Source organism: Phasianus colchicus, chromosome 11 (genome assembly GCF_987193195.1).
Source record: "Phasianus colchicus chromosome 11, bPhaCol1.hap1.1, whole genome shotgun sequence".
Classification (NCBI taxonomy): domain Eukaryota; kingdom Metazoa; phylum Chordata; class Aves; order Galliformes; family Phasianidae; genus Phasianus; species Phasianus colchicus.
Window position 1 is genome coordinate 9,917,519 of NC_143446.1, and position 26,470 is coordinate 9,943,988.

The window sequence follows — 26,470 nt, forward strand, 5'->3', positions numbered from 1 at the left end:
TCTGCTGCTGGGGCTCCACACGGCAGACGCTGCGGTGCGGCAGCCCGGGATGCCGAGTTCCGGCGATGACGCGGGCCGCTACACGTGCGAGGCCGCGATCTTCGGCAGCCGGGCCCTAAGGAACCCCACGCGGAGCCGCCCTGCGAAGACAGGACCGCGCGCCCGCCCCGCTCCGCCGGCCCGCAGCAGCGCCCCGTGCCCGGCCGGCGGCGGGCAGCCCCGCACCGCCGCTCCTCCCTCCCCAAGATGGCGGCGGGGCGGGGCGGCCATGTTGGGCTGCGGGAGGAGCCGCCACTCCCGGCGGCGGCGGCGGCGGCGCGGCGCGGGGCGGGGGGCGGTGCCGAGCGCAGCGCCGTGCGGCCGGGCCGGGCCGGGCGGCGGCCGCGGAGCAGCATGGCGGCGGAGGAGCGGCCGCCGAGCCGCCGCCGAGCCCGGCGGGGGCCGCCGCTTTTGCCGCTGCTGCCGCTGCTGCTGCTCCCTTTGTTCCCCCCCGGGCTGGGGGCCGCCGCTCCGCCGGGCCGGGGGCCGCCGTGTCTCGGGGGCTGCCGTCCCGCCGCCGCGCCGCGCTGGGGGGCGGCCGCCCTTCCCCCGGGGCCGCCCGCGGCTCCGCGCCGCCGCTCCCCGCCGCGCTGCCCGCCCCGCGCCGCCCAGCCGAGACCGCGGAGGGGGCGTCGGGCGGCCCCCAACCGGCACCCGCTGTTCCCGCAGTACAACTACCAGGCGGAGGTGGCCGAGAACCAGCCCGCGGGCACGGCCGTGGTGGCGGTGGCGGCGCAGGACCCCGACGGGGGCGAGGCGGGGCGGCTGGTGTACTCCATGGACGCGCTGATGAACAGCCGCTCGCTGGAGCTCTTCAGCATCGACCCTCACGCCGGGCTCATCACCACCACCCAAGCCCTCGACCGCGAGAGCATGGAGCTGCACTACTTCCGAGTGACGGCCGCCGACCACGGGGTGCCCCGGCTGTCCGCCACCACCATGGTGGCCATCGCCGTGGCCGACCGCAACGACCACGACCCGGTGTTCGAGCAGAGCGAGTACCGGGAGACCATCCGGGAGAACGTGGAGGAGGGCTACCCCATCTTGCAGCTGCGCGCCACCGACGTCGACTCGCCGCCCAACGCCAACATCCGCTACCGCTTTGTCAACGAGAGGGCGGCCCATGCCGTCTTTGAGATCGACCCGCGCTCCGGGCTCATCACCACCAGCGGGCCGGTGGACAGGGAGAAGATGGAGAGGTACTCCTTAGTGGTGGAAGCCAACGATCAGGGCAGGGAACCGGGGCCTCGCTCTGCCACCGTCAAGGTGTACATCACGGTGCTCGATGAGAACGATAACACGCCGCAGTTCAGCGAGAAGCGCTACATCGTCCAGGTGAGGGAGGACATACGGCCGCACACCGAAATCCTGCGCGTCACCGCCACCGATTTGGACAAGGACAACAACGCGCTCGTCCACTACAACATCATCAGTGGGAACAGCCGGGGCCAGTTCTCTATCGACAGTGTCACTGGGGAGATCCAGGTGGTTGCCCCGCTGGATTTTGAGGTGGAGCGCGAGTATGCCCTGAGGATCCGGGCACAGGACGCGGGGCGCCCTCCGCTCTCCAACAACACCGGCATGGCCAGCATCCAGGTGGTGGACATCAACGACCATGCCCCCATCTTTGTCAGCACCCCTTTCCAAATCTCCGTCCTGGAGAACGCGCCTCTCGGCCATTCCGTCATCCACATCCAGGCTGTGGATGCAGACTATGGTGAGAACGCACGTCTGGAGTACAAGCTGACCGGGGTCTCGGCCGACACACCCTTTGTGGTGAACAGTGCCACGGGATGGATCACGGTCAGCGGGCCTTTGGACCGGGAGTTGGTAGAGCACTATTTTTTTGGGGTGGAGGCTCGTGATCATGGCTCTCCATCATTATCTGCCTCTGCCAGCGTCACCATCACAGTCATGGATGTCAACGACAATCGCCCCGAGTTCACCCAGAAGGAGTACTTTATTCGCCTGAATGAGGACGCGTCTGTGGGGACCAGCGTCCTCAGTGTCACGGCAATCGATCGGGATGTGAACAGTGCCATCACTTACCAGATCACAGGAGGCAACACACGGAACCGCTTTGCTATCAGCACACAGGGTGGAGTGGGGATCATCACTCTGTCCCTGCCGCTGGACTACAAGCAGGAGCGGCGCTATGTGCTCACTGTGACGGCCTCCGACCGCACGCTGCGTGACAACTGTCATGTGCACATCAACATCACTGATGCCAACACGCACAGGCCAGTATTCCAGAGTGCACACTACTCCGTGAGCATCAATGAGGACCGGCCCGTGGGCAGCACTGTGGTGGTGATCAGTGCCACAGATGATGATGTGGGGGAAAATGCTCGCATCACGTACTACCTAGAAGACAACGTCCCTCAGTTTCGCATCGATCCAGACTCTGGGGCCATCACTCTCCAGGCAGAACTGGATTATGAGGACCAGGTCACCTACACGTTGGCTATCACAGCCAAAGACAACGGGATCCCCCAGAAAGCAGACACTACCTACGTTGAAATCATGGTGAATGATGTTAATGATAATGCGCCCCAGTTTGTCAGCACTCATTACCAGGGTGTGATTTCTGAGGATGCACCTCCTTTCACCAGCGTGCTCCAGATCTCTGCCACCGACCGGGATGCCCACACCAATGGGAGAGTACAGTACACCTTCCAGAACGGGGAGGATGGGGATGGAGACTTCACCATAGAACCCACCTCAGGGATCATTCGCACTGTCCGCAGGCTGGACCGGGAGAATGTCCCAGTCTATGAGTTGACTGCATATGCTGTGGACAGGGGCATCCCTGCTCAGCGAACTCCTGTCCATATCCAAGTGACCATTCAGGATGTGAACGACAACGCTCCTGTCTTTCCAGCTGAGGAATTTGAGGTCTTGGTAAAAGAGAACAGCATTGTAGGCTCTGTTGTGGCTCAAATCACAGCCATTGACCCAGATGAGGGACCCAACGCCCAGATAATGTATCAAATTGTGGAAGGCAACATCCCCGAGATATTCCAGATGGACATCTTCTCTGGAGAGCTCACGGCCTTGATAGACCTGGATTATGAGACAAAACCGGAGTATGTGATTGTAGTGCAGGCCACCTCTGCCCCTTTGGTCAGCAGAGCCACGGTACACATCAAACTCATGGACCAGAACGACAACAGCCCTGTTCTCAAGAACTTCCAGATCCTATTCAATAACTATGTGTCCAATAAATCCAATACCTTTCCCTCCGGAGTCATAGGGAAGGTCCCAGCATATGATCCAGATGTGTCTGACCGCCTCTTCTACACCTTTGAACGGGGAAATGAACTGCACTTGTTGATTGTAAATCAGTCGAGCGGGGAGCTGAGGCTGAGCCGTAAGCTGGACAACAACCGTCCACTCGTGGCTTCCATGCTGGTGACTGTCACAGGTAGGTGTGAAAACCTTTAAATGCATGATTTGGGGTGTTATCCCCTGGGGGGCTTTGCATGATCCCCCTTTGCGTGGCAGCCCATTGTGAATCTATGGGGGCTGGGACTGGTGACAAGGTTTGGATGGGGAGTTACTTCAAATCGGGAAATGCTGAAGTGTCTGGGAATCATGGAAAGGGTTGCATGCTATAGGAAAGCATTTTGCAAAGGGGTTGAGACCACTGGTGGTGTGAAAGAACAAAGCATCGTTACTCAGCCGTGAGGATCTCATCTAGCTGCCAGCGAGACACCTTTGGAGATGCTGTCACCAGCGAAGCAGTGATGTATGCCCTGGGGTGCTGGCCAAGCAAACAGTGTGTTCCTGGGGTGGCCAAGCTGGCCACTCTACTCCGAGCCCCAAGCAAGTTCTCCTCGCCAGGAGTGGATGCATTTCCTAGCTGCACTGGAAAGGGATGGGCTGGACTGCTGGAGGGTACCATTAAGCAAACAATTCAGGTCGGAGTTCTGGCCATGGCATCTGTCGATGGCTGTGGCTTCTAAATTTTGGGGTCTCTGTTCTGAAGTCAACTTTGCATTGCATATAATGATTGTAATGGACTTCGGAGAGAGGTGTTTAAAACTCGCATTGTGTTGCTGGAGTACCCAAATGCAGATGCTGGTGGTGGCTCCCTGGAGTGGTTAGGGGAAGCATAACGGTCACCTCCAGCTAGGAGGGGATGGGGCGCAGATCAACCCATGGCTTGTCTGAGTGTGAGGCAGTGTCTATGTGTGGAGCTGCCTGAGCTTTGCTGGCACTGCAAGCCTTTCTTTGCTTGTGGATGCATCGTCTGAAATGGAGGCATCCATCCATCCAGTGCTGAAACAAGGAGCAGCTCTGGGGAAGGGAGGACAGGAGCTCTCTTTGGAGGGCCCGAACAGTGAATCACAAAGCACGCCTGAGAACTGTGCTTTAAATTGCAATTCTCCCCTGACTACCAGCTGACACCCTTCCCACCCCCTTTCTATCCAGCTTATTCAGCAGGAGGAAAAATTATTTCAAAAGACAGAGTGATGGCTCTAGCAGACCTGTTCAGGGCATGGCCAGCTCCAGCCATTAGTGGAATTAGTCTCTTTGGGGACTAATTGTAGCTGCAGGGCTGGCTGGCCCCACACACACATGCTGGTTACTGGAGGTGGGGGCTGGTTTTGACCTTTTCAGCTTCTTTCCCAGTGTGTTTCTACAAGCCCTGCCTCCTTGCACACTTAACCCCTCACAAAGGCAGGCGAAAATCACATTGCAAAGTCCTGCGCTGAGCTGCCTGGCAGCGAGAGGGCCCCTGCAATTAGTGTGTCGTCATCTTCTAGCAGGATGGGAGAATAGGAGAGGTGCGCTGGCGGAGGGGAGGATGGAGGGGGAAGAGCCGTGCAGTGGGGTGGGGGGGCGAGGGGGGGCAGCGAGGCAGTGGGAAGCAGGCCTTTGTTGGCTCTGACAGAGCTGCGGAGGGCTGGCTTGTTTCTCCCTTCTTCATTGTTCAGGCTTCCAGCGACGGCCCTGTCTGCCCCCGGTGCCGTAGCCGTGCAGCTCCAGGGCTGCATTGTCTGCCCCAGCCCAGCTCGTTCCTCTTGAGGGAAGGCAACAAGAGCTCGTAGCTGGGGCCGCTGAGCTTGGGAGCTCACAGGGACAGGGCGGCCACCGCAAACCTGCGCCTTTCTGGGGGACCCACCGGGCTCAGCACCACGGACAGCTCCTCGCAGCCACGTGGGCACCGCGGGTGCTAGAAATGGCTGCTGGCCCCGAGCCGCTGTCATTCCTGAGGCTGAGCAGCTCGGCGTTCTTCTCTTCTCAAGTCAGGCACGAGTCCCAGGGCTGCCTTTCCCTTTTGCAGCTTGTATTGCTTCTTTCCTCAGGAGTCCTGTCTCAGGAACCTCCTCCCCTCTTAGGTCCCTTATAGCTGGGGGAGCTGACCATGACTTGTGATGAGAAACTTGGGTTTCCATTCCTGGTTAGGGAGTGGGTCTGGAGTCTTTTTGGTTATTGTACTTCCGTCTCTGTCTTTATTGATGCTGGGAGAACGACATTCAGAGTGCTGTCTCGGGAATTATGATTTACTTCTGAGAGAGAGTACTGCAAAAGCCCTTTAGAACTTTAGTGAGGCTTGGCCATGCCATGCTGATGGCAACCAGACATGGCCATGGGGCTCACACAGTGGCCTCCAATGGCCTCCTAGCCTGTAGGGTGGAGGAGTGGTTGAAAGCCTGAGTGTTCCCTGCTGGTGACAGGACACCAAAGTCCCTGGGGTGGGTGCTGCACAGGAGGCTTGGGAGCAGTGAGGAAGACAGGAGGGATGGGGTCTGGCCCTGGCTGTGCTGCTTTTGAAGCTGGTAGATGTCACTCTGGGAATTGCAGCTGTGCTGGCACTGCTCAGCACTGGGGTCAGAGCCTCAGGCCTTTCTCCTTGTCCTGCAGGCATGTTTTGGGGTACCTCTTACTGCTGCATGAATATTCACCAGGCACCATCTCTCCAGCCACAGGATTTAATCAGGAAGGCTGAGCATCCATGATTAAAATACCTCCCATGGGGGTCAGTGCCTCCAGCCAGCTTTGGGTTTTCTTTTGGTAGCTTTCTTTTTTTTTCTTCTTCTTCTTTTTATTCCCCTTTCATTTACAGAGGGTCATTCTTCCAACCATCTGCTTTCTCTTGCGTGGAGCTGACAAGGAGGTGGCCTTGGCTGCGGGGTGGGGACTGAACCTTATAGAAGGTGTTCCTGCTGAGAAATGCTAGTTCAAATTGTGTCTTGGGGTGGTGATGATGATGGAGAGCAGAGTTTCCAAAGAAACACTGGGTTTGGGGCTTGGTGAATGTGGAGTGGGACATGGAGTCATGAGTGATCACCCTGCGCTGCTGGTGTGTGGGGCTGATGGTGTGGGGATGGTGTGAATGACCTGGGAGATGGGTTGCTGCCTTTTGCCAGGTTAGTGGCGTTCCTGGTGGGCCTCACTAGATGTTTCTGGGGCCACAAATGAGAACGCATTTTACTGCCTTGGAGGTGGTTCACGTGTCGTGCGGCCCTGAGGGACAGGGAGATGGTTTCCAAGGAAAATATAGATGAAAGAGAATTAAACAAACCGGAGATGGGCCTGGAGAAGAAGGGATGTGGAGCAGATGGTAAGAAAGAGGAAGCAGGGAGACCAGCACAAAAGCCTTGAAGGCCCTGGAGGAGAGAGGAAAGAGATGGCAGGAAGATAGTGTGGGCAAGGGCAGCGCAGAGGGGGGCGGTAGGGAAGTGAAGCACCCTGGGTGCTGGCACCGGCTCCAGTGTTTGTCCAACCTCCTGCTGGGGCTGCCTTCTGCATGCTGCTCAGCAGTATCCTTGTTGTGAGAGCTCAGTTGGCTGCCCAGATCCAGACTGAGGAGAGAACCTGGCAGTTATCTTAGAGGGGAGCCTGGGGCAGGTAACACCCAGATAACTCCATGGGCTACAGCTTCAAGGTTTTTTAGCCAAGAATGCAGCACACTGTCTTCATACACTGAACCAGGAGGGAGACCTGAAGCACATCTCTGTTCTGTCCCGCAGACGGCATCCACAGTGTGACAGCCCAGTGCGTCCTGCGGGTGATCATCATCACAGAGGACATGCTGGCCAACAGCATCACAGTGCGCCTGGAGAACATGTGGCAGGAGCGATTCCTCTCCCCGCTGCTGGCCACCTTCCTGGAAGGGGTGGCCACCGTGCTTGCGACGCCCAAGGAGGATGTCTTCATCTTCAACATCCAGAACGACACGGACGTGGGTGGCACAGTGCTCAACGTCAGCTTCTCGGCCCTGGCGCCGCGGGGTGGGCACTACTTCAGCTCGGAGGAGCTGCAGGAGCAGCTGTACATGAAGCGCATGGCGCTGACGGGAGCGTCCATGCTGGAGGTGCTGCCCTTTGATGATAACGTCTGCCTGCGGGAGCCCTGCCAGAACTACATGAAGTGTATCTCCGTCCTCAAGTTCGACAGCTCTGCGCCCTTCATCGCCTCCCCGTCCACTCTGTTCCGCCCCATCCACCCCATCACTGGCCTGAGGTGCCGCTGCCCGCAGGGCTTCACTGGTGACTACTGTGAGACGGAGATCAACCTGTGCTATTCCAACCCCTGCCGGCACGGAGGGACCTGCACGCGCAAGGAGGGCGGCTACACCTGTGTGTGCCGCCAGCACTTCAGTGGTGAGTGCCAGCCAGGGGCTCCCCAGCTGTTCCCCTCCCATGGACTCCAGGACCATCCAAAGCACTGTTTTAAGCTGGTGCCGCAATAACACGATGGGAAGCCTCAGCCCCCCCACTGAGCGTGGACAGGGAAGCCCAACTGTCCCACTAGGCAGGATCCATCCTGGCCCCTGGGACTCTCCCGACAGTGCTTCACAGCCACACTAGGCCCCACCAGGCCATGGAGACCTGTGCCCAGCCACTGTCAGCAAGGGGTGAGAGAAGGTGGCCTGTGGCTACAAGGGAGGCAGGGGAGTGTGGCAGCAGATGGTTGCCTCAGAGCTGCTCGGCTCCTGGTGAGATAAGCGGAGTCAGTGGTAATTAACCCCTGGCATTTGAAGCGTGAACAGCCATTAGCAGAAGGGTTAATGAGCTCGTTTCACTGTCACTTCATGCTGTCTCCGCATCCTCCTCCTTGTGTGTGAGCAAGCAATGGAACCGGGCCTGGGGCATAGGGCTAAGCAATTGGTTACTGTGCTGCTGTGAGATCAGCCTCACCAGGGCCTTTGGGTGAGCAGAGCCAGCTGAAGAGAGGCCAGGTAAACCTGGTGGGCTGGCTTTGAGGTCAGCTGTGGGCACTGAGGAAGCAAGGTTCAGGATGGTCAGTGTCCTCACCCGGCTGGGTTCCTCTATTTGGGCCAAGTGCCTGCACCCACCTGCAGGGTTAGGGAGCTCCTGGTGCCATGGATGAGGAGCAGCTGAGGACACACGTCCCAGACTCCCATTCTGTCTCCCACAGGTGAGAACTGCGAGGTGGACAGCCGCTCGGGGCGCTGCCAGCCCGGTGTGTGCCGCAACGGGGGCACCTGCACCAATGGCGCCGATGGGGGCTTCCGCTGCCAGTGCCCAGCGGGCGGCTTCGAGACCCCCTTCTGCGAGCTGTCCACGCGCTCCTTCCCACCCCGCTCCTTTGTCATGTTCCGGGGCCTACGCCAGCGCTTCCACCTCACCCTCTCCCTCTCGTGAGTTCTCTCCCTCCTCTGCTGGTGGTCCTCTGGACCTCCTGTCCTCTCTCCCCATCCCCACGCTGGGTGCTGCTTCACGCTCCCTGCACGCACCCAGTGTTCCCATTGATTCCCTGCCCAGGTTCAGCACGGTGGAGCCTGGTGGCCTCCTGCTGTACAATGGGCGCCTGAATGAGCGGCACGACTTCTTGGCGGTGGAGATCATCCAGGGGCAGGTCCAGCTGAAGTACTCCACAGGTAGGCGTGGGCCTACCTACTGTGGGATTTGGGCCTTGGGAACTGCAAAGAGGGGGGTTCCTGCTGCTGTTGGTCATCTTGAGTTCACCTCCTGCCTGGCCACGGGTTGATTTGGAGTTGAGGACCCTCTTGGATGGGTGTTGATTGTCCTGTTGATCACATCACCACTGCACGTCCAGCTTCCTGCAGCATTTATCTCTGTCCCTGTAGGGGAGTCCAGCACAGTGGTGAGCCCGTACCTGCCTGGGGGTGTGAGCGATGGGCAGTGGCACACGCTGCAGCTCCGCTACTACAACAAGGTATTGTGCCCCACTGTGCACCAGGTCTTTGTCCCCATGAGGCCATCTGTACCCACCTCAAACGGCTTACTGTGCTCGGTGAGGTGTCCCTGGGCTCTCCTGTGCCCAGTGCAGTGGCGCCAGGCTCCCTGCCTTTCTCTTGCTGTAAGGTGAGCTGTGGGGTGTTTGGATCTGGAGGGACACGTGCTGCTGACACTGTGTCTTTGCTTTCAGCCCAAGGTCAGCGCACTGGGAGTGGTTCAGGGCCCCTCCAAGGACAAGGTGGCCATCCTGACAGTGGATGAATGCGACGCCTCTGTGGCCCTGCAATTTGGCAGTGAGATTGGGAACTACTCATGTGCTGCAGAAGGAGTGCAGACTAGCTCCAAGAAGTGAGTTCCTCACTGGGGTGCTCTGCGGTGGGGAGAAGAGCATGGCGCCTGCGTCCTCAGTGGAGCCTGCCCTTCACACCTGGGATGGCTTGACTCCAGGTGTCACCTCTAGATGTCAGCTTCCCAGCCTGGCCAGCTAGAGGTCACAGAGCTTCTCTCCTCACAGGTCCTTGGACCTCACAGGTCCCTTGCTCCTCGGAGGAGTCCCTAACCTGCCAGAAAACTTCCCTGTCTCTCACCGGGACTTTGTAGGATGCATGAGAGACCTGTATATTGACAACAAACGCATCGACCTGGCCTCCTACATTGCCAACAACGGAACCATCGCAGGTACCTGTGCCTCTGCCCACCCCTGCCCTGGGAGCAGCCCCAAATCTCCCTGCACCAGCAGCAGGGAAGGGCTGGGTGCCAGCAGTGCCTGCCCTGTGGACTGAAGGGAGGTGACAGGTGGGTTGAAGCTGATGTGGGTGATTTGGGTACCTTCAGGCTGTCACGCCAAGCACAGCTTCTGTGACTCCAGCCCCTGTAAGAACGGTGGCACCTGCTCAGTCAGCTGGGGGACCTATTCCTGCCTTTGTCCTGTGGGCTTCGGGGGCAAGGACTGCCGCCATGGTGAGTGAGCTGCTGGGTGTGCACAGGGGAATGCATGCAGCACAGCAGGGTGGGGTACAGGTGAGATGAGCTGGCTCTGTCATCACTGCATCTGCTGCTCTAGAATCACCAGTGCCTGGAAAATGGAGTTGCATGAGGAAACGCCCCAGGGCAGAAACAGGTGGTCCCCATCCCTTCTCCTCATCTCCGCTTTCCTTTCCAGCCATGCACCATGCCCACTATTTCCAGGGCAACAGTGTCCTGAGCTGGGACTTCAAGGCAGACATGAAGATCTCAGTGCCATGGTATTTGGGGCTGGCATTTCGGACCCGCCAGATGGACGGGGTGCTTCTGCAGGCCCATGCAGGCCAGTACACCACCCTGCTGTGCCAGGTAGGGCCACGCAGAGGACTGGGTTTCCCTCCCTGTGCTCAGAGCACTCAGGGAGGGTTGGTTGAAGGCAGCCGAAGTGGGTCAGGACCTTGCTCACTGCTGCCATTGCTGTTCTCTCTCTCTGCAGCTGTCTGGAGGCCTGCTCTCCTTCATGGTGAGCCGGGGCTCAGGGCGCAGCACCAGCCTTGTGCTGGACCAGCTGCAGCTGAACGACGGGCGATGGCACGATCTCCAGCTGGAGCTGCGGGATGTCCGCAGCGGTCGGGACTCACGCTACGTCATCACCATCATGCTGGATTTTGGGCTCTACCAGGTGAGTGCTGCTTGAGACCCTGGCTCTGGGATAGGAACTTTGGGGGAAGCTTTGCCTACACCCTCAGGTGTGATGGCAGTTGCACCATGTTACTCTTCTGTACATTCTGCAGGACACAGTCGTTGTTGGAAATGAACTGCATGGTCTGAAGGTGAAACACCTGCACGTGGGGGGAGTCCTGGGCTCTGGCGAGGTGCAGAATGGGCTGAGGGGCTGCATACAGGTGAGTCCACTGCTTTGAGCCTTCCTTGTCCATGGGATCTGTTGTGGAGAGAGGTGTCCGTCCTGCTGGGAATGTGCTCCCTCTGAGCATTTGGGAATTGGAGTTGCTGCGGGGGCAGCCTTTAGTCAGTGTGGCAGGGACAATGGGAAGAGTGCCAGCCCTAGGGCTTGTAGGGGCTGGGCAGATTGAAGTGTTATGTGTTTTTCCTGGCTCTTCCCTTCAACTTTTTCCCTATGTTTCAGGGAGTGCGACTGGGTGACAGCATCACCGGGACTGTGCTGCCCAAGCCCAGCCATGCCCTGCGGGTGGAGGCTGGCTGCAGCGTGCCCAGCCCTTGTGACTCCAGCCCCTGCCCAGCCAATAGCATCTGCAAGGATGAGTGGCAGAGCTACTCCTGTGTCTGCCAGCCAGGTAGGGCATGCAGCACTCTGCCACCCCATTGCTCTTCTCACTTAGAGTGAGAAGATTTCTCTGCCCTGTGACTCCCACAGCCTGCCCTTCCCTTGGGCTAGTTGTGTGCCTAGAAATCTCTGCCAGACGTGTATTAGCTTTGGTAGAGGGCAGAATCCCTCCTGAACCTCCCGAGATCCACTTCGGAGTACTCTGACCCTTCCTGAGGAAAGGTGCTTTCTTCACGTTCTGCTCTCTGTCCACACCTCAGGGTACTATGGAGGGGAATGTGTGGATGCATGTCACCTTAACCCCTGCAAGAACAAGTCGGTGTGTCGCCGCAAGCCAGGCTCACCCCTGGGCTACGTGTGTGAGTGCGGAGGGAACTTTTTCGGGCAGTACTGCGAGCACAGGTGAGATGTGTGGCACATGACAGGGCCATGGCCTCCAGTGCCTGGCTCTGTGCTGTTCTCCCATCCCAGCTGTGTGACACCTTGCTGCTACCCTGCTCCTTGAAGCTGCTGGGCTGGTGGCAGAAGGCCCAGGAAATTGGGTTGGTGTAACACTGGAAGTGTTTCTCTCCTAGGATGGACCAGCAGTGTCCGAAGGGCTGGTGGGGGAACCCCTCCTGTGGGCCGTGCAACTGCGATGTGAGCAAGGGCTTTGACCCTGACTGCAATAAAACCAACGGGCAGTGCCACTGCAAGGTGAGGGGCCATGGCTCACCTGCATCCCTGGAGCCCTCTTTGTCCTTGATGATTCTTGTCCACTCCTCAGGGCTGGCAGCTGCTGAGGTGCTGCTTTCTGTGCCTGTTCCTTGCTCACCTCCTATCTGCGGCCCTTCTGGCCCAGCAAGGTGACAGTAGGGACAGTAGAATGCTTGCAAATGAGGATCTCTGTGATGAGTTCCTGATGAGCACCCAGAGAGGAGAGCAAGACCCTTTTCAGCTCCCACTCATGGCTCCCAGGCACCTGCTGTGCCCACGGGCTGTCTGATGGCCATCCCCATCTCCCTGCAGGACTTCCACTACCGCCCCAAAGGCAGCGACACCTGCCTGCCTTGTGACTGCTACCCAGTGGGTTCCTCCTCACGCTCCTGTGACAAGGAGACCGGCAGGTGCCACTGCAGGCCTGGAGTCATTGGCCGCCAGTGCAACAGCTGTGACAGCCCCTTTGCCGAGGTGACACCCAGTGGCTGCAAGGGTGAGTAGGGAGGTGGCACGGCACCGGCACCACGGGGCTTGGTGTGAGCTGCCCACTGTGACTGGTCCTTGAGGTGCTTGTCTTTGCAGTGCTCTACGATGGATGTCCCAAAAGCCTGAAAGCAGGCGTGTGGTGGCCTCAGACCAAGTTTGGCTTCTCGGCTGTGGTGCTATGTCCCAAAGGCTCCTTGGGTGAGTGAGAGGTGCCATGGGGTTGAGAGAATCTCACTGTTGTACAGGAGCTGTCGCAGCCCCAGCAAGGTCACCCCATGCTGTCTCAGTCCTATTTAGCTGGTCTGGAGGGCTGGGAGGTAGAAAATGGAGAAGAAAATGGACCAAGCCGAGGGCGAGCAGAAGGGGCTGGTGTGGGGCTGGGAGCCCCTGTAGGGTTGGTGCTGTCACCTAGCCTCCATCCCCAGCTTCTCTCTGTCACCTCTCGGTTTCAGCCAGGCTGGGGTCAGGCCTGACACTACAGCTAGGCACACGTAGCACCTGGTGCTGCACAGCTGGGCCCCTTCTGAGCGCTGTGCGGGGAGCAGGGCATGGCGTGCCTCTTGGTGAGTTCCTTGGGTGGAAGTCACAGCCCCACTTGGAGAAGGCTGTCCTGGGTGATGGCAGAGTTGTGAGCAGGGTGTGGTGGGACTGCAGGGCAGCGCGAGCCCCAGGGCACAATACAAACCCTGTCCTTCTCCAGCCGTTCGCCCCGGGAAGAGGCAGGTTCGGCTCCTAACTGTTGTCGCTTCTCTCCCTGGTTCTCTCGCCATCCGTGCTCAGGTTTGAGGGGTGCAGGTAAGGTTGTTCCCACCTCCTTCCTTCCCTGCTGTAAGGGCTGCGCCACATGGTTTTCCTTCCCTGCTCCCTGCCTGGCACCCTGCACACCCCTGCACTTTTCCTGCTGCTTCTGGAGCTGCCGAGTATCTCCTCAATGCTTTGCCTGGCCTCACCGCTCCTATGCACCGCTTCCCTGCTCCCAGCACACTAACAGCACTGAGCTGGCTGTAGCTGCATGCAGTCCCTGCTACCCACTGTCCTGCAGCATGGGCTCTGGGTGGCACGGAAGGCTACTGTGCTCGCTGGCTGGGACATGTGCTGGCTGTCCTGGCGGGCCCCTGCTTACTTAGGCTGGGAGGGGAAGGAGCTGTGGTGGGCTGGGAAGAAGGAGGTGCTTGGTGTGAGAGAGCAAGGGCAGAACTGATGCACAAAGCTCAGCACAAGGTCCTGCTGTCTGGCTGGCAGACAAAGTGCAGGCACCCCAGGGTCGGATCCTGCCCAGGTCTACAGCTGAGCCAGGCTACAGACACCGGCATGGACCTGTTCTGTGTTGGAGGGAAGGCCAGCAACACAGGTGTTGCTTTGTTCTCTTTGCTCCCACTTGCAGTGGCATTGGTCTCTGTGCTTATGCAGCTGGGGAGAGGGTATTTGGGATGAACAGCTGGGAACTGAGGATAGTGATGGGCACTGGGCCTTGGGATCTGCTGCAGACTCCCTCCATGAGCATGTTGCTGTCTTCTTCCCACCAGGAGCCTGGGTGAGCTCCCCTGCCCTAGCGCTTTCCTCAGGAGGGTCTTGGGTACTGGGATCACCCCACTTCGTGTGTCTAATAGCATGTGTGGTGATGCTCCTAATGTGAGTGGTACTTAACAGCTGATCCCTTGTCACTTCTGGTATCTCTGCTGCTGTCCAACAGTGCTGGGGCCCCAGCCAGGGATTGATACCCTGTGCTGGCTGCTGTACCTTCTAGGAGTGCACCACCATCTCCAGGGCAAGTTCACCTACTGTTGCACTCGTGGAGCAGCTTTCCCACACATGGAAGGGCCTCAGCAGATGTTGCAGTCTGCCAGCCAGGGAAAGCTTGGAGTTGCCTGGGCTTCTGTAGGCTGGGATCATATGGATCATATGTGCCATAAGGACACAGGCACAGCTCACCAGGAACCGGGAGTTTCTCCAGCCAGAGCCTTACCAGATCACTCCCCCTTGCATTGCTGTGTAATGGTATCTGGTGCTATGCAGGCTGTGTGAACCATGCTTAGAACCCAGCTCATGGCAGCAGTTCACAGAGGAGGTGCAGACCAAGGGTGAAACAGTTGCAGTGCTGAACAGCAGGAGGATGGCTCTGGGGTGCACCAGGCTCTTCCTGTTGCTTATCGCTGCTGCTCTTTGGGGTTAACTGGTGCAGAGTTCTGCTGGGGGTTGCAGCTGGGGAGCTACATGTCCTGCACCCTCTGATTTGCTCTTCCTCCTGGTTTCAGGTTCAGCTATCAGACACTGTGATGAGGAGAAGGGCTGGCTGGAGCCAGATCTCTTCAACTGTACTTCACCTGCCTTCAAGGAACTCTCCATGCTGGTAATCCCCCCCTTGCTTCTGCAGCCCTGATGAGGCAGGAGCTGTAGGAACAAGAGCTCACAGCCATGAGCTCAGCTCTCCATGGCTCTTAGCATAGGGGAGGGCCTTGCAGTGGGACTTAGAGCACCCCACACCCCGATCCCTTGGAACTGTGATGCCCCTCAGGAAGGAACCTGCTGATGAATTAATCCTCTCCTTTCTTCCCACTGGCAGCTGGAGGGCTTGGAGAGGAATGAGACTGAGCTCAACACGATTGAAGCCAAGAAGTTGGCCCACCGCCTCCGGGCCGTGACAGACCACATGGACCACTATTTTGGCAATGATGTGCACATCACCTACCGCCTGCTGTCCCGCCTGATGGCCTTTGAGAGCCAGCAGCACGGCTTTGGCCTGACAGCCACGCAAGATGCCCACTTCAATGAGGTGAGAGCTTCCTTTAAATTAGAGTGCCTTCTGATGCTGCTCTGCTCTGTCGGCCACCTGGGTCTGTTTAGGGACTGAGGATATCACAAGACTGCTTCAGGAGCTCTGGGCTCCTCAGTACTGCACAGGCATTGACCCACAGAGGTGAGACGGCTGGAGGCCACCTGCGTGGCCAAGGTGGAGCACGAAAGGGATGAGGAAAGACAGAGAGCACCAGGTTTGCTCAGTGCAGGGGAGGGAAAGCAAAAGAGGGGTCTTAATCCCTCATAGAGGGGTGCAGAGAAGACGTCTCTGCAGGACGCTTGCTGATGAGCACTGAGGTGGGTGTCCATCATAAGGGAAACTAGCATGCTTGTGCAGCAAACTTGGTAGAGGGCACAGTGCTAGCAGCTCGTGAGTGGTCAGGCTGTGTCCCAAGGGCTCACCGCGTGCTCTGCTGTCTCTCCCATGCAGAACCTGTTGCGTGCGGGCAGCTCTGTGCTGGCGCCTGAGAACCGGGAGCACTGGGCCATGCTGCCGCACAGCGAGCACGGCAGCGCCAGCCTGATGGAGCAGCTGCGGGACTACTCGGGCACACTGGCCAGCAACATGAAACTCACCTACCTCAACCCTGTTGGTGTCGTCACCCCCAACATCAGTGAGTAGGAGCCAGCTGGTGGTGGGGCCTGGCTGAGGTTGTGCAGAGCACGCCTCCATCGCCCTGTTTTGGAGGGCTGAACCCCTACAGCTGGGCAAGGGTCTGGACTGGGAAGGAGTGCTGTGGATGCTTGAATCTCACAGCATGCCCAAACATAGGAGACCTTTCCCTGTGGCTCCTGCAGTCCCTTTGCCCGCATCACCCACCTGGAGTGTGTGCTCTCCAGATGGCTGCCCTCTCACTCCCTCATTCTTCTTCAGTGCTGAGCATCGACCGCATGGAGAACCACTCACACATCCGCCGGCGTTACCCTCGCTACCACAGCAGCCTCTTCCGTGGCCAGCCTGCCTGGGACCCCCACACCCATGTTGTGCTGCCGCTGTCACTGCTGAGCCCCCCAAAAGCTGAAGGTGAGCATCGTTTGGGGAATGCAGACTGCTGGCCTTGCCTGTTCTTACCGTCCCCTTCTTTGCCTTAGCTGTCCCCACAGCGGTACCCACGGTGGCTGGGGGTGAAGGAAACTACACTGTGGAGAGCTCTTCTCCAAGGCAGACACTGCCAGAGCCTGAGCCTGCTCTCACTGTCGTCATCCTCATCATGTACCGCACGCTGGGGGGGCTGCTACCTGCACGCTACCAGGTGGATCGTCGCAGTGTCAGGTACGTCCTCCTCTTCACCCTCCTTGAGCAGTGGTGGAAAGAGGCTAGTTGGACTTGCAGCCACAGAGTCTATGCCTAATACAACAGTGCAGTAACCACAGTTTAGTTCCCAGCCTGGTGGTCCTACAATGCTCTGCCTATTCCCTGCCACAGAATTACTATGCTCCATGTTTCCTGACCCCTTAGTGTGGGTTGGGTAGAACTGTTCCTTCTGAGATGTCAGCACAGGGCCTTGGGATGCCCCAGGGAAGGCTGCAGCCCTCAGGCATGGTGATGGTGGAGCTTTGTTGCTTCTTGCAGGCTCCCCAAGAATCCTGTGATGAATTCCCCCATTGTGAGTGTGTCTGTGTTCAGCAATCACACCTTCCTGCGGGGGCCCCTGGACACCCCTCTCGTGCTGGAATTTCGCCTGCTGGAGACGGCCAACAGGAGCAAACCTCTCTGTGTCCAGTGGAACCACTCCAGCCCGTGAGTTGAACATGGCTGGGCCCAGTTCTCTGCCACAAGCTGCTTGCTCTGAGCTGCTTTCCACAGGCAGCTCCTAGTTCCCAGAGTCTCCTCGGCTCAGAATAGAGAGCATTGAGATGTAGGGGTTTCCACCCTCTTGCAGGGGATTAATTCCTGCTGAGAGGGCACAGTGGAGTCTCAGCAGGGCTCTGGTTCTGGTATTTCAGCTGTGAGAGTGCTGGTAGAAAAGGCTCACCAATGGGCTGTTTGCAATTCCCTCCACATACACCACAATGTCTTCTCCCCTGAATACTGTCTGCTTTTTGGTGGCCACAGGACAAACCCATTGGGCTTCTGGACAGCCAGGGACTGTGATCTTGTGTACCGAAACACCACGCACGTCCACTGCCAGTGTTCCCAGTTTGGCACCTTTGGGGTTCTGATGGACAGCTCACACCGAGAGGTAACCTCAGCCTGCAGGGCTGTGGGCAGTAGTGGGGGTTTGTTAGCTGCCAGGATATGCAGCAACAAGTTGTGTGGGGCACAAGAGAGTTTGAGAGCTTCCTGTATCTCCCTGTAACACTGCCTTTTGCCTTTGTTTCTCTGCTGCTGCAGCAACTAGAAGGTGACCTGGAGACGTTGGCAATTGTCACCTACTCCTTGGTGTCTCTCTCCCTTGTGGCCCTGCTGCTGACTTTCTCTTTCCTGACCTGCCTCAAAGGACTGAAGTCCAACACACGTGGCATTCATTCCAACATTTCAGTCACTCTCTTCTTCTCTGAGCTGCTCTTCCTCTTGGGCATCAACCACACTGAAAATCAGGTCTGTGGGCTGCACACTATGGGGCTGGGGGGGAGGTGTGGCTGGTGCAGTTAGTGGTGGGACTATCTCTGAATGGCTTTTGTTTCCCCAGTTTCTTTGCACTGTGATTGCCATCCTCCTCCACTGTTTCTTCCTTTCCACCTTCGCCTGGCTCTTCGTCCAGGGCCTCCACATCTATCGCATGCAAACCGAAGCCCGCAATGTCAACTTTGGGGCCATGCGTTTCTACTATGCCATCGGCTGGGGAGTGCCTGCCATCATCACCGGTAGGAGCTGCTTGGCCCATGGCCATGCCAAAAACACCAGTTCTCAGCGGCCTCCTGAGCCCCTGGTGTCACCCTGGTGGGGTGTGAGATCACAGCCAGCCATTTGGGCTGTTTGTGTGGTCCTAGAAGAGGGTGTGCAGGTGGTGAGGGGAGGGGAGCTGTGTTGCCCAGCTGAAAACATATATCACAGGCTGTTGTCATGACTTCTGGAGACAACTGATCCCTCAGTGTGTGTCTGTATGGCTCCCTCAATAGGCATGGAGCACCTGCTAGGTCTGGAGCTGTCCTCTCCCTTCTTTCCCCAGGGCTGGCTGTTGGCCTGGATCCTGAGGGCTACGGGAACCCTGACTTCTGCTGGATTTCCGTTCATGATAAGCTGGTCTGGAGTTTTGCAGGCCCCATTACTGTCGTCATTGTGGTAAAACCCTGTCCTGTTTCACCCACAGCCCTCTCCTGCCTCCCTTCTCTGCACCACAGACACTTGCCCCTTCCCTGGCTGCCCACTGCCTGCCCCTTTCTCTGTACTCCTGCTGTTAGAGCCCCTTTCTGTCCTTCCTGGCCCCAGCCAAACCCTGGGGGAGGCCAGAGCATGGGTGTGAAGGGGCAAGGAGGGGAGCTTCACATGGGCCTGGCGGACCTGGAATCTGCTCATGCGCTGCCCTGGGGATATCAGGTCAGAGCCAGCCTTTGGCACGGCTTCTAATCAGTGCCAACGCTTTCAGATGAATGGGGTGATGTTCCTGCTTGTGGCCAAGATGTCCTGTTCCCCAGGCCAAAAGGAGACCAAGAAGAAATCGGTTCTGTGAGTATTAGTGGCCAAATTCCCAGCAGAGCTCCTGTGGCTCTTAGTTTTCAGCATTTTCAGTGATCATTCCTCCCTCTTCCACCATCGTGGAGTGCCTCTCAGTGCATCTGTCAGCCTTGCAGCCGCTCTCCTCTCCCACCTGGTGGCTGTGTTAACTGTTCCTAAAATTCCCTATCTCCATGCTGCCCTGCCAGCCTGTCCCTCTTTCCCACCTGCCCTGACAGCCATCCCTCACATCTACTCACGTTGGCTCTCAGCACCTGCTGCTTCTTGTCCTAAATGCTCCTTCTGAAACCATTTCCCCACTCACCCTCCTCCCAGAGCTTGGCTCAGCTGCTCTCTGTTGCGCCAAACGATCCGTGTCATTTGGGCCCTGTGTTTGCCGTGTGTGCTCCAGAAGGGAAGGGCCTGCAGTCAGGAGTGAGCAGCACTGCTGTGCTGAGATGAGCCTGCAGCACTGCAGTGGGGCAGGATGGAGGGCTGGGCAGGAGGAGACCTTCCCCTCTGGATCTCTGTCTGCAAGCACTAAACTGTAGATTAACAACATGCGCTAACCTCTGTGTGTGTGTGTGTGCCTGTCTGTCTCTCTCTCCCTCCAGCATGACGTTACGGAGCTCCTTTGTTCTGCTTCTAGTTATTAGCGCTACCTGGCTCTTTGGCCTCTTGGCTGTCAACAACAGTGTCCTGGCTTTCCACTACCTCTACACTGTCCTCTGCAGCCTCCAGGTAATTGCCCAGGCTCCACCCAGGCAGGCTCATGGGGCAAAAGTAATTTCTGTGTCCCCATAACTAGCCTGAGAATTGCGGGGGGGCTTTGCAGAGACTGTGAGCACCTTCAGCAGGGGTGCAAGGGATGTGGAGCACCCAGGTACTGACCCTGCTGGCTGCTCCAGGCCCTGTGTGCTGCTGCTGGGGAGGAGGTTGGCACCTGGCTTCCCCAAGGCTCTTTGCTAAGGATACCCACGAGGGGCTGATGATTCTGCAGGGGACCCTGACAGTCACTTCTCAAGCACTGCCTGCCTCACAGATACCTTGGCCCTTCCTTCCTCTCCTGTGACCACTGGCCTGGGGGCTTGTGTTTATAGCCCTCAACTGCCAACCCCTTCTGTCTCTGCTGCAGAGTGCCAACCTGCTGTGAGGGGCTCTCCCTGCAGCCGTCGTGCTCATGGCTCCTCTCCCTGCAGGGTCTGGCTGTGCTGGTCCTCTTCTGTGTGCTGAACGAGGAGGTGCAAGAAGCCTGGAAGCTGGCCTGCCTTGGCAAGAAGGGACAGAGTGAGGAAGCTGCTCGGAGCACGCAGGTAAGTGGGCACCTGGAGAGCTGGGGACTAGCTGCTTGTTGGGAGATGAGGGGATGTCCCTTCTTTACTGAGGCATGGGAGGAGAGGAAGGTCCTTTTCTGTGCTGCACCTCATTAAGAGTCCATGCCTCTCTCCCTGCTTCACCAGGGCCCCAATACCTACAATAACACAGCGCTGTTTGAGGAGAGCGGGCTCATCCGTATCACCCTGGGGGCTTCCACCATCTCATCAGTGAGCAGCGTGCGCTCTGCCCGCACCCACTCCAGCCAGCGGGGATATCTCAGGTAGGCAGTGGCGCAGGATGCCAGGAGCACCCAGGCAGAGTCGAGGGCTCATGCTGGTGTCACTGCTTGGATCCTGTGTCTTTCAGAGACAACATGACAGCACGTCAGGGCTCAGCTCTGGATCACAGCCTGCTGGGTCACGCTGGCCCCACAGACATTGACGTGGCTATGTTCCACCGTGATGCTGGGGGAGGTAAGCACCTGGGTTAGGGTCTAACCCGAGGTATCCCAAATTAGCTCTGTCTTAAATCATTCCCTGTGTAGGCTGTGACTGCATGGCTATGTCCTCCCACTGATGTTTGGCTGTGACTCCCAACTAGGCTGCTAATAAGAGTCAGCAGCTTTGTCACTTCACACAGCCTCCTCCTGGACAGATGGGAAAGGGCATAACTAGTCTCCAGGGAGCTAAAAACGAAGGAGGCAAGAATTGTCCTTCCTGTTTGCACTGATGATAAGCCTCACCCACTCTCTTTCTGAATGTCACCTCAACACACACCGTGTCCGTACAGACCAGGACTCGGACTCAGACAGCGACTTGTCTCTGGATGAGGAACGCAGCCTCTCCATCCCGTCATCAGAAAGTGAGGAGAATGTACGCCTGCGGGGCCGCTTCCCGCGCCAATTCAAGCGTGCAGCACACAGTGAGCGCCTCCTCACCAACCCCACGAACACTGCTCCCAAAGGCAAGTTCCGTTGGCTTTGGCAGGGGTCTGCTGCACCTTGGGGTGGCATGGGGGAAAGGCTGTGCCTTGCCATGGCTTCATTACCCCTCACAGAAGAATTCTCTCCTTCTTCTCCGGTGGTGTGTCCTTCACCAGATGTGGATGGCAACGACCTCATGTCGTACTGGCCGGCTTTGGGCGAGTGTGAGGTTCACCCCTGCTCCCTACAGAAGTGGGGCTCTGAGCGGAAACTGGGGTTTGACATCAACAAGGACGCAGCCAACAACAATCAGCCAGACCTGGCCTTGACCAGTGGGGATGAGAACTCCCTCACCCAGACACAACGGCAGAGAAAAGGTAACAGCTTGATGGCAGCCTGGCCTGTCCCTGGTGGATGTGGCCCCAAAGGCTCAGCATTGCATCTATTTTGTCATGTCCCTGGGGAGGTTTATCTCCCACAGCTCTTGTGCTTTTTTTCACTGCTCTGCAAAGACGTGACTTCTCTTTCTGTCTGATGTAGGGATTTTGAAGAACCGCCTCCAGTACCCTCCAGCTCTGCAGGGCTTGCCGTCTGTCGGCAGGATGACCAACGAGCTGTCCTGGTACAAGACCTCCACACTGGGTCACAGGGCTGTCCCTGCTGCCTCCTATGGCAGGATCTACTCCGGGGCTGGCAGCCTGTCGCAGCCAGCCAGCCGGTACTCATCTCGGGAACAGCTCGACATGCTGATGAGGAGACAGATGTCCCGGGAGCAGCTGAGCAGGAACAACTCAGGAGAGTGTTTGGAAACGGTGCCCAGCCGGCATGGGTCCAGGGAGGAGCTGGACACTATCCCCAGCAGGCACGGGTCTACCGAACACCTAGAAAATCTCCCCAGCAGACATGGGTCGAGGGAAAACTTGGATCTACTTGCTCCTAGGGCCAGTCAAAGAGATCATGGGAACACGCTGCCCCGGAGGCAGGGCTCCAGAGACCACCTTGAAACTTTACCCTGCAGATTTGGGTCAAGAGAGCAGCTAGACTGTGGGCTGGTAAGAGAGGTCTCAAGAGAGTGGCTACATACATTGCCAAGTAGGCAAGGGTCCAGAGACCGCATAGACAGATTACCAAGTCGAGATACTTCTCGAGAACAATTGGATTTGCTTTCTAGAAGACAACCTTCAAGGGACCAGCTAGCATCATCTAGACAAACTTCAAGAGAGCAGCTGGACTTTCTCTCCAGAAAATCAAATTCCAGAGAGCCTCTGGGTACAGTGCCTAGCAGGCAGCCCTCGCAGGAGAATCTGGGGAGTCTCACTAGGAGACAGCTCTCTAGGGAAAGCCTGGAACCGCTCTCTAGGAGGCAGCCTTCTAGAGAGAACCTGGAGGCAATCCCCAGCAGACATCCTTCCACTGAACAGTTAGATATCCTATCTTCCATCCTTGCTTCTTTTAACACCTCTGTCCTGTCCTCGGTGCAATCCTCCAGCACGCCTTCAGGCCCTCAGACCACTGCCAACCCTTCTGCCATGCAGACCTTGACACCCCCTGGAATGTGCCCCTCAACGCCTCACTCCAGCACCTCTCACAGCATTTCGGAGCTGTCGCCAGACTCAGAGTAAGTGCAGCCCTTCATTGGCCATGTCTTGGGCACTGTCTGTCTGCCTGGCTTCTTCTCTCAGGGGTTCAGCTTAGAGGGGAGGGCCACGTATCCCACTGTCACTGCTGCTATCCATCCCTGTTCCATTCCCTCTTTCCTCTTCCCTGAACTCAGGGATTTGGACACAGTAGCATGGGTCTCTGTTCCCATATGGTGTAGCCAGGAGGTAGTAGGGAATGCAGCTGGAGCCCAGGGGAGGTGCTGTGTCTTAATGGTGCTTTTCTTTTCTCCGAGAAGAATAATGAGAAACGAAGGCCATTCCTGAGGGGCTGAAGACATCCAGAAGAGAGATAGAAGAGGCAGGGCCGTTCGCCTAGCCAGACACTACCAGCCAAGGTTTGGCATCCCCAGGGGCAGGGGCAGAACTGATGGTGGTCAGAGGCCCAAAGACCAACTCTGCCTTCCCTGCCTTCCGGGCTGAGGGGCCGGCACCCAACCACCCACCTCCAGAGCCTCCAGGCTCTCTGCTGCTCTGCTCCCTTTGCCTGCCTGGTGTGAGAGGTATAGCAGGAGCCTGCTCAGGGGAGAGTTGTGTTGAGACCCCTGGGGCTGAACTCTTCCTTTGCAACCCATTTCTATGTGGGATGTGTGTGCGTGCGCGCGCGCGTGTGTGTGTGTGTGGAGCAGGGGCAGGGGGACAGAAATGGAGCCCAGGACATAGGGGTGGAGGAGGGTTTTCTACCTTTTTGTATCTTTGTAATCAGAGAGAAGAGAAATTTCTATGGTTATTTTTGCGGGTGGTCTGTTCCCAGGACCTGGGGCATCTGTCTGCCAACGGCCCTTCTCTGGCTTCCCTCAGGTGCTAGGGACTAGAGGACTGTAGGGACAGTGCTAAGCAGACCTCATGGCTTTGCCAGCTTCACTCAGTCCCCCCCCTGAGGCAGGCAGCGAGTGCCCATCCAGGCCCTCTGCTCCTTGCCCTACAGTTCCCCAGGTGTCTCAGCAGGGTTCTCCTGCTGTCCTGCATCCCTCAGTGCCCTGCAGCTGTGCTGGCCCTGCAGCCCAGCTTCCCTCAGCCCTCTCTGGTGTGGGGCTGCCCCTGTCTATGATCTGGGGCAAGAACGAGGGCTTCAGGCACAGAGCTGGGTGGCCCTGGCACTGCTTGTGCAGCTCAAAGGTAGGTTAGGCTGTTTTGGTGCCCAGCAGCCAATGAACATCTGCAGGAACTGTCTGGTCTTTTGGTCTGGCATCGCCTGCAGAAGTTGTTTCTAGCTGGTTCCTTGCAGACTCTGTGCATGCAGGCCCTGCCAGCAGAGAACCCCTGCTCCAGGCAGCCTGGATTTCAGGAGACAGAGACAAATGGCACTTTGCCCTTTGGAGATTCAGGCTGCTCTGCATGTTTCTCTGCTAAGCCAGGGCCCCCACCATCCCCTCACCAGCTGGCTCTCCTTTGTGCCTACACTTGGAGCAGGGCCCCTGGCTTGGGGGGCTGACACAACACACTCCCCTTGGCCCACCCAGAGAGGCCATGCCCTTGCTCAGCTGTCCCTGGGTGCCACCAGGGCCGTGGTGCTCACTGCCTTACTGCCACCCCACTGCCATGCCTCGCGGCCTGGGATGTTTACACGGGAGGATTTGTGCTGCTGTCCTCCAGGGCTCTGCCTGGGCAGGCCAAGGTCTCGGGCTGGGGAAGGCCTTGGGCCTGCTCCCGGCACGGAGCTGAGCAGCTCCACAGGCCCGTCTCCCTGCTGACATGTTTACACACCCCACGGGACCGCTCGTTTACACGTTTCTCTCCAGCTTGGGCAAGGGGACCGCAGCCCACTAGTGCCAAATGGAGAGCAAGAGACAAGTGCCAAAAAATAAATAAGACACGGTGGAGCTGATGGCATCGGGGCGGCTGTGCTTGTGGTATGGGGCCAGGCAGGGAGCAGGGCAGCCTGCAGGGCTGTGGCTCAGTCCCAATGTGGTGCTGTTGCCTGGGCTCTGGGAGCACCCTCCTTGGGTTTGGGTTTGTTCCTTTGGGGGTTTTGGTTGTTGTTTTGGGTCTTTTTGTTCTGTCTCCATATCCCAATCCTGTGGGCAGGGAGACGCCCATGCTCCCTCCCTGGCTGTGTAAAAGTGTATCATGGAAGCGCCAGATTTGGAAATAAAAGTCTATAAAATGGCACTGGGCTCTGTTTTCTCTCCTTGCACCCATGACGTGGTGGAGCTTACCACCATCCCTTGGGCTGGAGGAGGTCTCCAGTCCTCGGTGAGGGGCTTCACGGAATGGAGTCAGCTGCTGCAGTGCCCTTGGCTCTGGGCTGTAAGGGAATGGCAGTGGCCAGCATTTGTGTCCAGCAGCCTGGGTGAGGCCACAGGGAAGTAGAGCAGGCATCGAACATGATCACGTTTCCTCCTTCCCTCCCTTACTTACTGATGGAGGGAAAAGAGCACGTGAGCAAAGGGCAGTATTGACCCACAGCACTCAGAGCAAGGGTTGCTGTCAACCAGCACTCTCCCTCCCCTGCGTTCTCTTTATCTGGATGGAGGCTGGGGCTGAGTCTGAGCCCCAGGCGCTGCCATTGTTCCCATTCCATGGGTGGTGCATGCTGGCAGCCCCTAGGTCCTGCCGTGCTAATGGACCTGAGGACCTGGCTGGCAAGGAAGGGCTGCTGGGAACACTTGGGTGGCAGGGCGATGGTCAGGTGGCCCAGTGGCCGTGGGCTGGGCGTGCCAGTGTCAGATAGGGGCCAGCAGCTGGAGTAATAAGCAGGCAGTAAATGGTATCTGGTGCTATCAGTTGCTACTAGATGAGACCTGTGACAGCCTCCTATTTAGTGCCAGGTGAGCAGATAATCAGTGGGGAGACAACAAGTGAGCAGGCACTGAGAGCTACTGTTAGGATGCTTCAGAGATTAAGGGGTGTGTATTTGGTGCTGTTGCTGCTGAAAGCTGGATGAGCAGTCTGCATGCAGTGGCCATGGTGATGGGTCATGCTGAATGTGTGATTGCCATGGGCTGATTCCCTGGCTGTGGAATGGGATGGGAACAGGCTGCTTTGACCCTGGAGATTGTGGTCCTGTCCCACCATGAAGAGCTACTGGGACTCCCCAGCTCCTGCTGTGCCCTGCCCGCTTGCTTCACTCTGCATGGGGTCAGGGCCAGTTAGCCCAATCCATGGCTGGCTGCATTTCTACTGTGCATCTGGGCCAGGCACAGTTTGGAAGCAGTCCAGAAATAACGGCAATAGCAGATAGTATTGGAGCACAGGAAGGTGTGAAAGAGTTCGATGGTGCCCGACGGGGAACTTTGGAACAAGATAATGGCCAGGTCTATGCATGCTGGGGAAAAGTGGGGCAGTCCACAGGGCACAGCACACCCATTTCCAGCAGGTAAGCAGGGGCTGCAGTGCAAGGAAAGTACCCTGGGGGCCCTGGTCAGTGGCTGCAGGCATTGCTATGCCAGGCCATAGTTCTTGCTCTGGGACGTGGTGGGGCTACAGGGGTGCCCCAGGAGTCCCAGTGATAGGGTGCTGCCTTCCCAGGAATCTTGGCAGGGTGGGAGGGAGGGCAGATAGGAGGGA

The 26,470-nt window shown here is 57.9% G+C and overlaps 1 protein-coding gene across 1 annotated transcript; it reads left to right on the forward strand.

Moving 5' to 3' along the window:
* Positions 1–393: 393 nt before the first annotated feature.
* On the forward strand, positions 394–26,165 carry CELSR3 (cadherin EGF LAG seven-pass G-type receptor 3). Its single transcript, XM_090148210.1, has 36 exons — positions 394–3,463; positions 7,020–7,652; positions 8,431–8,653; positions 8,778–8,893; positions 9,104–9,192; positions 9,406–9,563; positions 9,730–9,893; positions 10,050–10,175; positions 10,378–10,547; positions 10,675–10,860; positions 10,973–11,083; positions 11,326–11,494; positions 11,745–11,886; positions 12,060–12,180; positions 12,493–12,676; positions 12,766–12,867; positions 13,450–13,464; positions 14,925–15,019; positions 15,233–15,442; positions 15,896–16,079; positions 16,340–16,489; positions 16,558–16,738; positions 17,039–17,206; positions 17,522–17,648; positions 17,801–18,007; positions 18,099–18,273; positions 18,579–18,691; positions 18,996–19,075; positions 19,678–19,804; positions 20,263–20,376; positions 20,524–20,660; positions 20,747–20,853; positions 21,170–21,343; positions 21,479–21,679; positions 21,843–22,920; positions 23,200–26,165. Exons 1-36 carry the CDS (start codon positions 394–396, stop codon positions 23,225–23,227), a joined length of 9,435 nt encoding a protein of 3,144 aa, XP_090004336.1. The 3' UTR covers positions 23,228–26,165.
* The last annotated feature ends 305 nt before the right edge of the window (positions 26,166–26,470 follow it).

Excerpts from the sequence above, each read along its gene's own strand:
- CELSR3 (XM_090148210.1), top strand. The coding sequence starts at position 394 with ATGGCGGCGGAGGAGCGGCCGCCGAGCCGCCGCCGAGCCCGGCGGGGG. Across the intron at positions 10,176-10,377 it reads GGGCAAGGACTGCCGCCATG|CCATGCACCATGCCCACTAT; the intron begins GTGAGTGAGCTG and ends TTTCCTTTCCAG. Across the intron at positions 11,084-11,325 it reads GGCTGAGGGGCTGCATACAG|GGAGTGCGACTGGGTGACAG; the intron begins GTGAGTCCACTG and ends CCTATGTTTCAG.